The following is a 15787-nucleotide window of genomic DNA, read 5'->3' as shown; positions in this document are numbered from 1 at the left end:
AAAATGTGCAGCAGGAAAAAATGTGGACAGGAGGAAACTCTGAGCCCTCCTAAGTGGAAATACTCAGAAAGCTTTGACAGCCAGTTCTGCAGAGTGAAGGAGCTAAGAGGAAAATTTTGGCCTTCAGGCAATAATAGCTCCTGCTTTGAGAGAAACCACAGTTTTTCTTTAAATCATTTCTGCCAGCAATATTCCTTGATGTGAGAATGAATTTTGTGATTGATTTTTTTTTATCCTTCTTCTTGCTTATTTGTAGAATTCATTAATTACCAGTGACTCACATCCAATTACAAAGATCTATTTTGGTTAGTCTGCTCTCACCAAAACCTATTTGAAAGTACAGAAGAACAGAATTAATCAAGGTGAGAGATTTTAAATGAGGAGCTGGCAGTGTGAGGTGGGCACTTTTTTCAGCCCTGGGAATGGAAACAGTGCTTGAGAAAACTCCTGCCTTCCTTGGTCAAGAACAGGTCACTGTCAGCAATAAATGCCTGGAACTCCTTAAAGGGACTAGAAAAGGTAATGGCATCTTGTGGCTGAGTTTGCTCTCAGCAGGTCACACGTTTGATCTGCTCATTTATCTCCAGCTTGCAGCTTTTATTCTGAACCAGGAGGAGAGCAGTAATCTCCCTCAGCCCTTCTCCTCCCTGAATGAGCACACACAGCCCCCACAGAGCTCACTGCAGGAGTCAAGGCCTCCAGGGAAAGCTGATCCAGAGAAAAGGGCATTCAGGGGAGAGCTGAGGAGAGAGGGGTTGTTTGGGACATGAGGGTGTCCAGAAATCCCTCTCCACTGAGAGGAGGCAGAGCCTCTCTCATTCACAAAAACTTCACATGGATTCTCTCTGTGGAAAAAAATTACTTTCATACCCTAACAAGATTATAGCAGATTATAACTATTTTTTTTTTCAAAATGGCTCTTAATAAATCTTCTTAAATGAAGAATCCTCATTTGGCCTACAAAAAGCCCTAAAATCAGAAATGCAAATGCCTGGTGCTTCTGGCAGCCACTCCCTGCACACCCTGAGCTCCACAGGGAGCTGGAGCACTGGCCAGGGGACAGGGCTGGGGACTCAGCAGGAACAGCTGGGCACATCTGGGCACCTCTGCCACACCAGGACACCTGGAGGAACACAGGACTAACTGAGGATATGTCTTGGTTTGGAGAGACAGGAGCCTACTAAGGAAGGCAGGAGCCTCCCCTGAAATGGAGAATGTAATCCCCCCCCCCTCCGAATTGCTATAAATTTTAAATTAAGGGCCTCTCAGGCAAAAAATATGGGAGCAGGAAATAACAGTTCTTTAATAGGGAAGAAAATAAAAGGATAAAATAAACAACGCAGTAAACTAAAACACTGCCAGAGTCAGAACACAACCTGACACCCTGTGGGTCAGGGTGTTGGTAGCAGTTCAATTGGAATTGTGGCTGCAGCCCTCCTGGAGTGTCAGGTGTTGTTCTGCTGGAGCAGGAATCCTGTACAAAAGGGTGTAGTCCTCCTCTGAAGATCCAGGGGAAGAAGAGGCAGCTGCTGTTCCTCTGGGAAAGCCAGTGGAGAAGCGGTGCTGGTGTTCCAGAATCTCCAGATTCTATCTGGGTAGGAATGCTTGGCTCCTCCCTCTGGGCAGAGCATCTCACACTGGGATGCTGTAGTTCTTATCAGCCATGCAGGGACATTCAGTAGCCTGTTATCAGCAGATGTCTCCCCAGTTGTGGAAGAGATAAGGAAAACTGCCCACTTAACAGAAGACAACTGCCATACAGATGGTAAATAGAATACAATTTGCTATCCAGGACTGGATAGCACAATATGGGAGTGTGGAGTCTGGCCATCCAGATGTTGTCACTGCAGAAGGACACAGCATTTGATTTCACTGTGTGACAGGAAGGTTTTGATCGTGTGGCAGCACTCCTGAAGGCACAGAGGCACAGACTGTGCAGGCACAGGGCACACAGACATCCATGGAATCATGGATGTGCTCCCCAAAGGCAGGGGGAGCACCCGAGGATGGGAGCACCATGAGCAGTGCACTCACAGCCATCCCCACCTGACAGGCAGTGATGAACTGCTCACCTCAGCAAGGGAGGAATCTTCTCCTCATCTCATTGAAAATATCAGAATTCTAAAGGGCTTTGAAGTATTTTTGTCTTTTCCCCCTGGCACTGTCTGAATTGCCTTTTCAAATGCTAAAGAGCAGAGATACACAGTAAAGCATTTTCTTCAGGAAGTTCCTAAGGAAGTTCCAGCTCCTGGTAACTCATTAGACCTAATGAAGAAAAGTCCTTTAAAAATAAGTAAAAATTAGACAACAAGGATTGCTGCCAGGATAATTTATACACCAGAAATCTCCTTTCCTCTCAGGAACAGCCAGTTATAAAGAAAGGACAGCTTAAAACCACAGCTCTGCTGCACATCTGCAGCATGAAAACCTCACCTGGGCTTTGTTTCCAAAAGCAGAACAGATCTCCAAGCCTGTCCCCAAGCCAACACTACCCAGAACTGGCCTGAATGGAACAGACCCACAACCAGCTGGGTTTCCAAATGCCAGCTGCCATCAGAATTCTTGTGTGCTCATGGCTGGTAACTAAAGCAAAGGAAAACTTACATCCAAAACTTTGCTCACACATCAAATTGAAAAGTAAATTCTGGTTTTGGTTTCCCTTCACACAGACATGGCATTCTGTGTTTAGATGAACAGATACATGAGTATTACAAACTTGTATGACCCTAATTTACTGGCTTTGTGGCCAAATACATACAGCTATTTCAGAAACCTTCCTTTCACCAGTTGGAGTTATTGTTTTTGAACATGGGTGACCAAATTAAATACTATATTTTGGGTGACTTCAACACAATTTCATCTCTTTTAATTCAATGGCATTCATATTTCCTTTCTCTGTTCCTGTCTTTCTCTGTCCCTTAATGATGTCACCTACCTACCATGGTTATTTTGACATTATGGTGTGCTTTTAAAAGTTTTATTAAATGGTGAAAAGGCAGATATTAAAAAAACTTGGCTGACCAATACAGAAAAACTCAATTTCACAGGCAAACAACTTCTCCCTCATCTGCGGGGCTTGTGTGTCTCAACAGCTCAGACCCAAACTAACTTTCATACCTGGAGATTTTCTGGAGATAAAAAAAAAACCCACAAATTTCAGATGAGTTTTTCCGGATCCCATCAGATGCAATAGGAAAAATACATTAGGAACAAAACAAAAATCCCAAAGCATTTCCTCTTGTCTGCAGCAAGCACAAGACCCACCCCAAGCACTTGATGCCACGGCACAACCATAAATAGCAGCTCTGGGCTGCTGCCCCATCCTGCAGAGGGAAAAGCTGCCCTGCCACCCTTCCCTGGGGACTCTGAGCACTCAGCCTGCCCTGCCAGCCCCACTGCAGCACAGGGACAGGGACCAGGAGGGGCCAGACAGGGTAAGTGCCAGCCAGCACCTCCCCAGCTCTCCCTTCTGCATTTCTGCCACACTTCTGGTTTCTCTTTGACTTTGGGTTTCTTGCTGCTTCTATATTTAATCAGAAGAGATCATCTTTTCCATAAATAACAATTAACCTCTTTTAGCCAGCTGTCATAGTCTGTGCTTCTAAGATGTTTACTTTGGGAAAAAGAGCTCTGGTAGATTTCTTGAAAAATCACAGATGAGTATCTGGGTTCAGAGCAAAGATACTCAGAATACCCAGTTCTAGATTTCAGTTTATCTTAATGGCTGCAAGAGGGTTTAAGGGTGAACAAAACAAAATGTAGTGTATGTACCAATGTCAAAAATTGGTTAATGAACCATCCTAGCAAAAAAACCTGGGGGTTGGGAGGTGGGTGGAAGCACAATACAGAAGGTAAATGATGACTGTCAAGAGCAGAGTTAAGTCTGGGCAGTTATAGAGGAACATGTGGAAAAGAAAATAAGCAACAGGTAGCACAGGACAAAAAGAGGAACCACAGGGTATTTGTCAACTCACTGACAAAGAAGATGGCTAAGAGGAGTATGTCAGCTTCTGAAAGAAAGAAGGTTTTCAGACATTTACAATTATTCAATCCCTTAAGCTTCATTTTGAAAACTGGTTTAAACACACAATTTTTACTCTAGATCTATGACAATATGGAAGCAGAATAGAAACCTTTACCTAAAACTAAACTGGCTTTTTCCATCATCTCCTGGTGACATTCTGCCCCAGAATTTTGATCAATAATATTTTTTGTACAGTTATGAAGGGAAAACAATGAACCAGAGAGGAAAGGGAAGAACTGTGCTCTGTCTTCAGTGTTTGTGCTGAAGTTGAGGAGTGATTCTGTGGGACATACAGAAAAAGATTTTTGTACAATTATGAGTGGAAAACAATAACCAGAGAGAAAAGGGAAGAACTGTGGTCTGTCTTCAATGTTTATGCTGAAGATGGGGAGGTTCTGTGGGACACACAGAAAGTTAAAGATTTGTCATAATTGAGACAGAGACAGTACAAAGCAACACACTCCATTTCCAGAAGGCTTCAAACCCTGTTTTTATTCTAGCATGCATGCTTGTTCTACATTCTTACAAAGCTCCTAAGTTTACACTTTACTCACTGGTCACGAGAGACAAGCAAAATGCTTCTTGGAATAGGCAGTTGCAGATTTATCTTATTTATCCTGCTTTCTTTCTTGGTTTCTATGTCAACAACCTTGGTAGGGAATTCTTTCAGGGGTAAACATGGATCCTCTTGTCACATTTCTCAATGGCTCCCAGAAGTCACTGTAAAACCTCTTCCACAAAGGTTTTATTCCAGAAACCTAAACCTGGGTGAGAAATAACCGCTGTGGAACCACGCCAATAAACTTCACTTCTTGTTGTTTCTGCAGCTGGAGATGGAGCTGCTGGCCGTGCTGGGCTGTGCCCTGCTGCTCCCCACGGTGCTGGGGGAGGATTGTCCATCCCAGTGCAGCTGCTGGTCCCTGGGGGAGCCGTGGGGGACAGGGGTGGACTGCAGCTCTCGGGGGCTGCGCGCCCTGCCCGCCCTGCCCCGCCTGACCCGCATCCTGCACCTGCACAACAACAGCCTGGCCTCCATCCCTGCCGGGGCCCTGGATGGCCTGGGCCACCTGCAGGAGCTGCGGCTGTGGGACAACCCCTGGCACTGTGACTGTCACATCCTGTACCTGAAGCTCTGGCTGCAGGATTTCTCTGCGCCCACGCTCACCCGGCTCCGCTGTGCCAGCCCCGCTCCGCTCGGGATGAAGCCCCTGGGGCAGCTGACTGGGAATGACCTGGGTGTCTGCACCAGGCTTCTCCCAACCAAGTGTCTCCAGTTCTTCTGGAGAGACCTCATTTTAATTGCTGGAGCAGTAATTACCCTCCTTTTAGTGGCGTGGGCTCTGAAGTTCTCCAAAAAGCTGGTCTGCCAGCTCCGCCTTGGGAGCCGACGGCTGAGGAGGAGCATCCCCAAAACCCACAAGGTACTGTGAGCTCTTCCCTGCCCTGGCAGAAACTCCAAACTCCTCCACTACAAAAGAGCACTGGTAGCACTGGTTTGAATAGTCAGTGCTAAAAAAGCCCAAAGTTTGGGTCCTCAGAAGAGTTGGATCTAATTTTTGTCCAAAAAGAAGCTTGGTGAGGTTTGGACAGACAACTCCACCCTGCTGCCATCTGCTCCTGTGAAGAGAAGATTCCACATTTTTAAAAATCATTTAACTTTCCATTTTCCCACTTAATTCTCAGCTCTTATAGAAAGAAGATTTACACCCCTACACTTTTTAATAAATGGAGATGAGCACCAATTGTATTATTTTAACAAATCTTTTTTCACTGTGAGTTTACAGCCCATCAGCATCTCTCGGTGTCCCAGGGGGCTTGGCAGGACCATTCCTGTGTGCAGGAAAACCCAGCCCTCTCTTCCTCAAGTTCAGGAGCTTCCTGCCACCAAAAGCACCCAGATTACAGAGACCAGACACTGAATGCAGTTAAAGATGGACTGGTAATGGCAATATAATCAACAAAATAATTTTGAATCTTATGGAATTTCCTGGAGGGTGAACAATAATAAAGCATTCTATGTGGAACTGAAATAACAGGTGCTTATTGAACATTCATATTGACCCAAATTTGATCTCTTTCACTATTCTAAACATTTCTGATTAAATTTCTAAGATATTTCCTGAACTTATCCTCTGGAGATAATTTTAGAATATTTCCCCTGGACTGAGCTTTTCAATGTTTTAAAAGACAACAACCATTCTGTACGAATGCAGAACATTACAGAAGAAATGCATCTGCTGTCTCTCATGGAATTTCCTACATGACATTTTTTGTTTCCCCAAAATGAAATAAATCATTCACACTAAAGGCTTATCACTCTCTTCTGTGCCTATAAACTAGATATGCATGCAATAGTGAACTGCTTTACCACATGGCTTCAATAGTACAAATATTTTTAAAATGAGCAATTAGTGAAAATTTCTGCTTGCACCAACCAAATATTTTTAAAATGAGCAATTAGTGAACATTTCTGCTTGCACCAACCAACACATCAAATAAGATGCACAGAATACAGGAGAAAAATAATTGAGAGAACTTTTCTGTCCTTATAAGAGGAAAGAGGAGGGAATCTTCTTCCATGGCAGTAATTCACATTCTACCAAAACAGCCTTGCATTTATAACTTTTCATCCATTTGGGTTTTATCTTGGAAAAAAACCCTCTGCAAAGGGGGCAGCTGGAACTAACTGAGGGTCAAAAGCAACACTCAGTGTTTATCTGGCAGGGCCACTGTGTCATGCTTAGCCACAAACTCCATCAAACTGCATAAATAACACCACAGCTGCTAACAACATGCAAAGACAGGAAAATACTTCAGCTATCAAAATGAAACACAGAGGCAGCACTCCCAAAATGGGTTTGGAACACTCCAGAAACTGTTACTGCATCCTGCCTGCAAGGGCCAAACTGGTGGTGACTGTATCTGCTGGCACAGTCTGGGAACACAGGTGTGACTGCTGGGATGATAAATAAAATAGAATAGAATAGAATAGAATAGAATAGAATAGAATAGAATAGAATAGAATAAAATAAAATAGAATAAAATAAAATAAAATAAAATAAAATAAAATTAAATTAAATTAAATTAAATTAGGTTTGTTTCCACAGTGGGCAGGAGTCAGACTCAGCATTATTGACCAAAACCTCACAGTAGCACACAGAGAAGGTTTGTGTGAACATCAGTTCTGGATGAACAGCAATTCTGTGTAGACTGAAACTCAATTAAGGTATTTAATTGAGGAATATTTGCAGGTTTCATTTATTAAATAGCACAGTATGTGAATCACCTTTTTGCCTATAAATTCTCTATATTTTGTTAACACTGGAGCAAACAGCATTGCTCAAGCTGAACTGTCCAGCTTCCTGCTTGCCTTCTGCCAGGCTTTAGTTAGAGTTTATTGCAGGTTTGAGCTCATGCAGCAGGGCAGTTTGCAAGGCTCCATCATCACAAAACACTGCTCTCCTTTGTGCTACAGGGCCACCATCCTGACAGAACGTGGTTATTACGATTAATATGATTATTAATGTGCTAACAGCCAGCTCTGGAGCTCCCTGAAACACAAGGCAGCTCATTCCCAAGAACCACCCTGCCTCAGCTCAGAGCAGGCTGAGTAAAACAGCCCCAGCTCTGCACAATGGAATAAAACAACCCAGCTCTGCCCAATATAATAAAACATCCCAGCTCTGCCCAATATAATAAAACAGCCCAGCTCTGCCCAGGGGAGTAAAGCAGCCCAGCTCTGCCCAATGGAATAAACCAGCCCAGCTCTGCCCAGTGAAATAAAACATCCCAGCTCTGCCCAGTGAAATAAAACATCCCAGCTCTGCCCAATGGAATAAAACAGCCCAGCCAATGGACTAAACCAGCCCAGCCAATGGAATAAAACAGCCCAGCCAATATAATAAACCAGCCCAGCTCTGCCCAGTGGAATAAACCAGCCCAGCCAATGGAATAAACCAGCCCAGCTCTGCTCAATGGAATAAAACCTCCCAGCTCTGCCCCATGGAATAAAACATCCCAGCTCTGCCCAATGGAATAAACCAGCCCAGCTCTGCTCAATGGAATAAAACCTCCCAGCTCTGCCCCATGGAATAAAACATCCCGGCTCTGCCCAATGGAATAAACCAGCCCAGCTCTGCCCAGTGAAATAAAAGTGGCTCTGCCCCATGGGATAAACCAGCCCAGCTCAGCCCCATGGAATAAAAGTGGCTCTGCCCAATGGGATAAACCAGCCCAGCTCTGCTCAATGAAATAAAACAACCCAGCTTTGCCAATATAATAAAACAGCCCAGCTCAGCCCCATGGAATAAAAGTGGCTCTGCCCCATGGGATAAACCAGCCCAGCCCTGCCCCATGGAACAGAAGTGTCTCTGCCCTGTGGAGCTCTCTGGCTTTGCAGCACTGATGTTTCTCCTCTGGGTGCAGCCACTCTGGGGCTGCCAGCTGCACTCAGCTGCAAACACTCTTTTCTGCACAGAACTGAAAGAATTGAAGCACTTCTGCTCGTTTATAAGACAGAAGGATTTCCAAACCCAGAAAGAAAGCAACAGCAGCTGCTGGAGCCAGTGGAGCTCCTGGGAGAGCACAGCAGGAGCAGGGGAGCCTGGGGAGGAGCTGCCCAAAGGGTGCCAAGGGTGGAGCTGAGCAAGTGGGAAAAACACTGGCATTGCCATGGACACTTGATATCCCTGCTTTTTTATTTGTTTTTCATTTTATTTTTATTTTTAGTAGGAAATACCTTCCTCCTGCCTGCACAGGGCAGTGGCAGTGCCAGCAGCTCCAATGCAAGTGGCAGTGCCAGGGAGGGCTGGGCACCTGGGCAGTGCAGGAGGTGCCATGGCTTGGGGAATGGAGCCAGCTCGAGCCCTCCTGCCCTGGCAGGAGCAGCTGCTTGCACAGAGGAGCAAAAGTGCATGCTTGTTATTTTAGAAGAGATGCTTATTCAGAGGAAAATTGCAATATTTTCACTAAAACATACCTGCCACTGGTTTGGAGTTACTGAATTTACGTGATTTCTGCCCCATCCCATGCTCTAAGGATGTTGGTATTTTTAGAACATACATTTCTTATGTGTTTCAAATCCCAGCTCCTGCAGGTGAAGGTTAAAAGATGAATAAGATCTAAGTGCACTTGAGAGCTTTTCTTTTTCAGTAGAAATCTGAAAACAGCTTTTTGTTTCACCCATGCTTTGAGAATCAGCCCAGCCTTTCCCAGCAGCTCTGGGCAGCTCCATGAGGTGCATAGGTGGCATTTTTCTGTTCTGACTCTCTTCTCTTACATGTGAGTGAGTGTAGGAAGTAGATTTGAATTTACACATCTCCATGGGCTCACACTCATCTAACCTGAGAGGATTTTGACTGTAAACCTGTCCTAAGGTTTGCTCAGCAACCTAGGTAAAATCAATTCTCACTAAACTCATACTAGAGACCGAGCACAGCTCTGCTCTCAGGAACAAAATACATTGCAAAGTTAACCAGCTTGTTCTGTATTTATCACTTGGGTAAGTGGCTGTGAATGTAAGGATTCACATTTAGTGCTCCCTTTCAAAGAATTTAACTACACAGAAAATGAGTAATTCCAAGTAAAATATTTCTTTCTGTTCAGTTAAACCCAGCTAAGCCATAAGAGAGATGTCACATAATGACAGTAATTTTTCATTTTATTTGCACACCTTCTGCTTGCACTGACCAGATATGGAAGTGCATTAAAAACTACTGGAGTAACTGGTCCAATAAAAAGAGAAAAACTCACCCAAGAAAAAGTTTCAAACAGCAGAAAACCAAGACTTTTCCTACCCTAACAGGACAAGAAAAAATAGGGATTGCCTCAGGTGAACAGGAAATTTCTTCTATTTTTGAACTAGAAAACATAAACTGTAAGAACTGAACTCTAATTCAATGTACAAAACACACACTGAATGCAGTGAAACAGGGTCTTGGCTGGTGTGTGCTGCCACTCTTGTATTCTAAATTAATTAGCCAGTACACATTCATTCTCATGCTGATTTATGTTTAAATGCACTGTTTGGGGAATTATTAAAATAGAATTTGAGGCTTCACAAAACTGCTGTTCTTCCTGGATTCTTCAGGCCCACACACTTGCATGTTATGATTTATACCTGAATTACAGGATTTTAGTTTCACTGCCAACAGATGAAATATTAACAATTCCTATTTAATTACTCCTTTGATGGTGCTAAGTTTACTTAATGCTTAGCAATGCTAAGTTTATTTATCTTAATGCCTTTTCTGCCCAGAGCACAAAACCATTTCCCAAAGTGCTGCAGCTCTGTTGCTGGCACCCAAATAAATATTTTGCCATTAGATTGACTCCACTGAAATTCAGATTGCACTCAATAATGGGTGTGTGACAACAAATTGCTCCAGTTGCATAATGGCCACATGGCTGCTATTTATATTTACATGCTCCCTCCCAGGGGCACTTTGCTCCTGACGTGGCCTCTCCAGTGCCTTCCCCAATGTTCATCCCAGTGATGTCACAGCCACTGCCTGACCTGGCATCTTCATTTCAGCCAAAAGAAATGTTAGAGTTCAGAATTTTGCTCAGATTTCATTTGGCTTAGCTTGTCTGACCAGCAAGCATCCAGTTCTCTAGCAATCCAAAGTTATTAAAATTGAATGGTGCTGTTCTGCATCAAGACATTCCCTGGAAATAGTGGACTGAAACCTCTTCCCTCAGAATACTATTAAGGAATAGGGCTACAGAAATACAAAGCATTCATCTTAGTCCAAGGGGAAAAATTCAAATGAGGGTTTTCTTAAATGACCTTGATCCCTAGAGAAGGGAGTGTCAGCAGGGATGGATTGCAGCCTCCCTTTTCTCCTTGAATCATCTCTCTTGTCTCCTCTTTAGGGGTCAAAAGGGTTTTACCTTTCAGCTTATATAATTTATTTTTTGACAAGGATTTATAGATTCCCTCTTATGGCCACGGAGAAGGACTCTGGAACCTGACACATCCAAATAAAATCGACCTTTGCAGCCCTCTCCCATCAGCAGCAGGGCAAAGCAGAGGAAGGTCTGGCAATGGCCACACCACCAAAGGCTGCCCTCAAGACAGCAGAGCATTTAGAACTGAGGGTATTCTTGATTATCCTGAGTTTGCAAGGACACTGCAAAACCCAGTAATGTAATGTTCAGGTGCACTTATCAAAAGCTGGATTAGGGAAAGACAAAAACTAAACCAGCAGCAATTACAGCCTGAAGGGACAGTGTGGCTGGACAGTGCCCAGGCAGAAAGGGACCTGGGGATACTTGAAAGAGCCAAAATGAGGGATGTGGGACTCCAGGGGCTCTCCAAAATGCAGTTTATTGTATCCAAAATGCAGTTTATTGTGTACAAAATGCAGTTTATTGTATCCAAAATGCAGTTTATTGTATCCAAAATGCAGTTTATTCCATCCAAGAGGTTCCAGCAGCCCAGGGTGGTGGGTGACAGAGCTGTGCCCACAGCTGTCAGCTCCAGCTGCAGGCAGGCCTGGAGTCCCTTTGGTTTTGGTTCCAGTGCATTATAGACTTTTCTTTGCTGAGCATCTTCATACAGCAGAACCAATCCATACCTTAACTGTTATCTATAGCCCATCATAACTACTGTAATTACCATGTTCATGTTACTGTTCTCCAGTCACTAACAGTCAGTACATTGCAGTTTAAGCTGGAAGTTGTTTTTCAGTTTTCTTGCAGTGGAAAATTCTGAGACCTTTTTTCTACTTGCAGCTTTGCTGCCTTGTTTGCCTGTGCTCTCTTCCTGCTTGGTACAAACATCTTCTTGTTTGGGGTGGGTTTATCCTTTGCTCTAAGCCATAAAACCCCTTCTAACTCACTCACCCTTTGCCTCCTTGGTTATCCAGTCAGACTGGCTCAGCAATTCTTTCCTTCTATATCAAAACTTGCTTCCATCTCTATTCCTTCATCAGACTCTACATTTAAAAATCTTTCTGCCAAGCACACACATCTGTGAGACTTTCTGGTCAAACTTTCATCATTCCCAACAGGTGCTGGTGACAGCCAGCTGAACATGAGCCAGCAGAGTGCCCTGGGGGCCAAGAAGGCCAAGGGCTCCTGGCCTGGCTCAGGAATGGTGTGGGCAGCAGGAGCAGGGAGCTCACTCTGCCCCTGCCCTGGGCACTGCTGGGGTCACACCTGGAGTGCTGTGCCCAGCTCTGGGCCCTCAGCTTGGGAAGGACCTTGGGACACTGAGCACATCCAGAGGGGACAACGAGGCTGGAGAGGGGCTGGGAACACAAACCCTGTGAGGAAGCCCTGAGGGAGCTGGGGGTGCTCAGCCTGGAGAAAAGGAGACTCAGAAGTGCCCTCATCACTCTACAACTCCCTGAAAGGTGGCTGTAGTCAGGTGGGGCTGGGCTCTTCTCAGGGTCTCTAGCTGCTCAGAGTGGCCCCAAGATGTGTTAGAAAGTCTCTTTTCCCAGCCTGGTAGTTGAAGAAGGAGTCAGAGCTCTTCAGTTCTCAGTCTCAAGGTTGTTTATTGTATCTTATCTATAAAATTCTTTCTCCTGTCCAGCCGAGGTCTTCTCAGTAGTACAGTCAGAGGCACTCTGCCTGCCCCCAGGGCAGTGTTATGTCTTTATTCTAAAAACTATTTGTACAATATTTACAATTACTTCCCAATATCTATCACCTAGTTAGACAGTGAGCTTCTACTCTAAACCAATCCAAAAGTGCTACCATCACAGCAGAAGATGGAGGCCAAGAAGAAGAAGGAGAAAGGCTGGACATGCCCAGATCCCTCCATCTTGCCCCCTGAACCCCCATTCTAAAAACCCCCAAAATCTATTTTTCCACTCTGTGATAAATTCACTATCTTTCTACTTAAACTTTTGTGGCTTGTCATTCTTCATACAAGGTTGGGAATTGTTTTTTCCAAGGGCTAAATCACAGGCACAGGGGTCTTGGGCTCTGTGCCAAGGTCTCTTAGCCCCCTGCCAGGGTCTTGAGTCCTGCAGGGCAGCCAGAGGAATTTCCTGGGTTCCCACAGGCTCTTTCTCCAGGCAGCACTGACAGAACCAGAGCACACAGCCTCAAGGTGTGCCAAGGGAAATGCAGGTTGGATAACAGGAAAAAGTTTTTCATGGAAAGGGTGATAAAGCTCTGGAATGACTGCCCGGGGAGGTGGTGGAGTCCCCATCCCTGGGTGTGTTTAACAAAGCCTGGATGTGGCACTGGGTGCCAGGGTTTGGCTGAGGTGTTGGGGCTGGGTTGGACTCGATGACCTTGAGGGTCTCTTCAAACCCAGTGATTCTGGGAATTCTGTGAATTCTGTGAATTCTGTGAATTCTGTGAAAGGGGCAATGAAAGGACACAAATTGTGCACAGCAAAATCTCAGAGCCCCTAAGGGGAATTGCAAAGGCACCTCCTGTGCCTGCCATCACTGCATTGTCCGACTGCTCTGAAACTGGACCAACATTGGCACCTAGTGGCTGCTGAATTCCGCAGGGACAGAAATTCTCTGAAATTTGTCACCCTGTCCAAGGGATGGGCTGAGAATTTCCAAACAAGCTGCTAATTACTGCCAGCTCTTCCCAGAGTTTCCACACAAGATTTCTGCCCTGAAGTGTCAAAAGGTGCAGGACACAAATTGTTTTCGATGGGCAGAAGCCTGGAGTTATCATAATTCTGGACTTTGTTATCTTCACTGTGATTAATCTTTTTTAGACATGCCTGGAATTTTCTGCTACTACAACTCCCAAAGTCACAGCTGAATATTTCTACTGAAACTTGACTGAGCTTTTATTCCTTCTGTTCTCCTAAAGTGATGATGAACTTTAATGTAAATTTAAATTAGACGAATAACTTTGTACTATGACTTCATCCTATCAAAGAGTGATTAAACAAAAAAGGAAAAAAGTATATTAGGTAAAAGAAAGTAATGAAATCAAATCCCTTTGTGGGTCTTTTTCCCTACCATTCCCCTACCTAACTGATGTGCAGCATCATAATTTTTAAAGGCCCAAAGATATTAAAACAACTTGAGGTCCCTCAGCAATCTGTACCAGGGAAAATTACCATCAAAAAATCCAACTATGTGACAACATCAAGGATCCCAAACAGACATGAGAAGAATGAAAGCCCAGATTTTTGGATGTGTGATAAAAAGAATGAAGAGCCAGCAGACCCTGCAGATTTCCAGGTGTTTCTTTAGTGAGTCTTTAGCACTTTGTGCAGTATTTCATGGTCATGCAGCCTCAGGCCAGCTGGTAAACCCCAGTTCCTGTGCACCCTGCTGCTCTGTGGGACTGGGTGCACTGGAAACACCAGGCAGGAATCCTGGAGGGTGCAATTGCTGCTAAAGGGACCCAAAAACTCCCTGACCCTGCACTCCTGAAGGTGCAGCTCCAGCCAAGGTGATGCAGGTCCCCAAGGAGCTCAGGGAACTGCACAGACACCCAAAGCAAGGGGGCTGGCTGGGAGGATTGGCCAAATAAACCAAAGGGTTTGGTCTCATCAGCCACTCTTTGGTGTCTGAGACTGATTTCCAGCTGGGTTTAAGAATCAGTTCTGTAATTGGCATGGCTCTGTGTGGTGTGTGTGTCCTCACCCCTGTGAGATAAAACCCCTGCAATGACTGCCTTTCATCCTCTGCAGAGACAGACCAGGAGAAAAGGATGGGTGACTAAGGGGGATAAAAGCCTGCAGAAGCCAAGCAGAGGAGGATTTGCACTTCCTTCATTCAGAAGATGATTAAGCTGTGTATATGAACCCAGCATTTCAAACGACAGAGGCCAGTCTCCACAGCTGAGTCATCTGAAAGGAACTGGAAATAGCTGATGGTTTCTAACACTCAAAATGCCTAACTTGGAAAACTTCATGAATACAATTACAATTTTTTTGTTCTCCACAGCTTGTTCTGGAACTTGGCTGATAACAAAGGCAGCACCCACACAGGGTGAGGAGCACATCACACGTGACAAAGTCGCACACGCTTTGCTGAGCAGCTGCAGAACAGAAACTATTTCACTGCTGGGAGTCACCATGAGAGAGACATTTTCAATTTTCCTCATAGCAAGGCTTGGAAGGAGTACTCAGTACAAATCCTTGGCTGGAGAAGTTTTGGATGAAGTTTTCATCCCTGTTTATTTGTCGGTAATTTCCTTATAACTCAATGGTTCTGCTGCCACCCGTGCTACTACAGAAAAAGGACACCAGGCAGAGAGAAAATTTCTGCTAGAATAGGTGTAAGTGACATCACTTTCTGAGATTCCAGGAGTTCCTCCAAGGGCTGGGACACTGCTGCTCAGGAGGACAAAGGGTCGAGGGTGGAGGAGAGCACAGAAGGAAAACCCCACTGTAACAACGTGGGACTTCCCAAGTAAATCCAGTTCTTACCATCACCCTAAAGAGCATCTCTGTCCATGTGCTGCTCCCAGTTCCAGCTCACACACGGCACAAACATGGCAAAGAGAGGCTGCCAGCAGGGATTCCTGGACAGCAGGAATATCTCTTCACTGGTGATGGGCTTCAAAACAGCCATCCATCCATTCATGGCAGCCCTTTGGGGGTTAACAGCTCCACGCCCCACCCACAGAGAAGACAAAATGTTGTCTCTCCTGCAAAAAATAAACACTCAGGTACTCTCCTCAAGAAGGAAAGCTCAAAATATTAAAAATGTTATAAGATTGGTACAAGAGCAGCTTGCTTTCACAAACTCAAGAGTCACAGAGCATGTATGATTTAATGTGCACAAGCAAGAATTTATGCATCAAATCTATGGGGTTATGTCAGGTAAT

General features: G+C 44.7%; 1 protein-coding gene across 1 annotated transcript; it reads left to right on the top strand.

Moving 5' to 3' along the window:
* The first annotated feature begins 3309 nt into the window (after positions 1-3309).
* GP9 (glycoprotein IX platelet) lies at positions 3310-6331 on the top strand. The gene is made up of 2 exons (XM_071440083.1): positions 3310-3434; positions 4852-6331. Exon 2 carries the CDS (start codon positions 4858-4860, stop codon positions 5452-5454), a length of 597 nt encoding a protein of 198 aa, XP_071296184.1. The 5' UTR covers positions 3310-3434; positions 4852-4857; the 3' UTR covers positions 5455-6331.
* The last annotated feature ends 9456 nt before the right edge of the window (positions 6332-15787 follow it).

The sequence above is a fragment of the Agelaius tricolor genome, unplaced genomic scaffold (assembly GCF_023055355.1).
Source record: "Agelaius tricolor isolate 1412-34295 unplaced genomic scaffold, bAgeTri1.0.p SCAF_14, whole genome shotgun sequence".
In the NCBI taxonomy this organism is placed as follows: Eukaryota; Metazoa; Chordata; class Aves; order Passeriformes; family Icteridae; genus Agelaius; species Agelaius tricolor.
Note: the sequence above shows the minus strand (reverse complement) of the source record. Positions and strands in the feature narration are given on the sequence as shown.

What these genes read in the sequence shown, in the direction of transcription:
- GP9 (XM_071440083.1), top strand. Translation starts at nt 4,858, where the DNA reads ATGGAGCTGCTGGCCGTGCTGGGCTGTGCCCTGCTGCTCCCCACGGTG.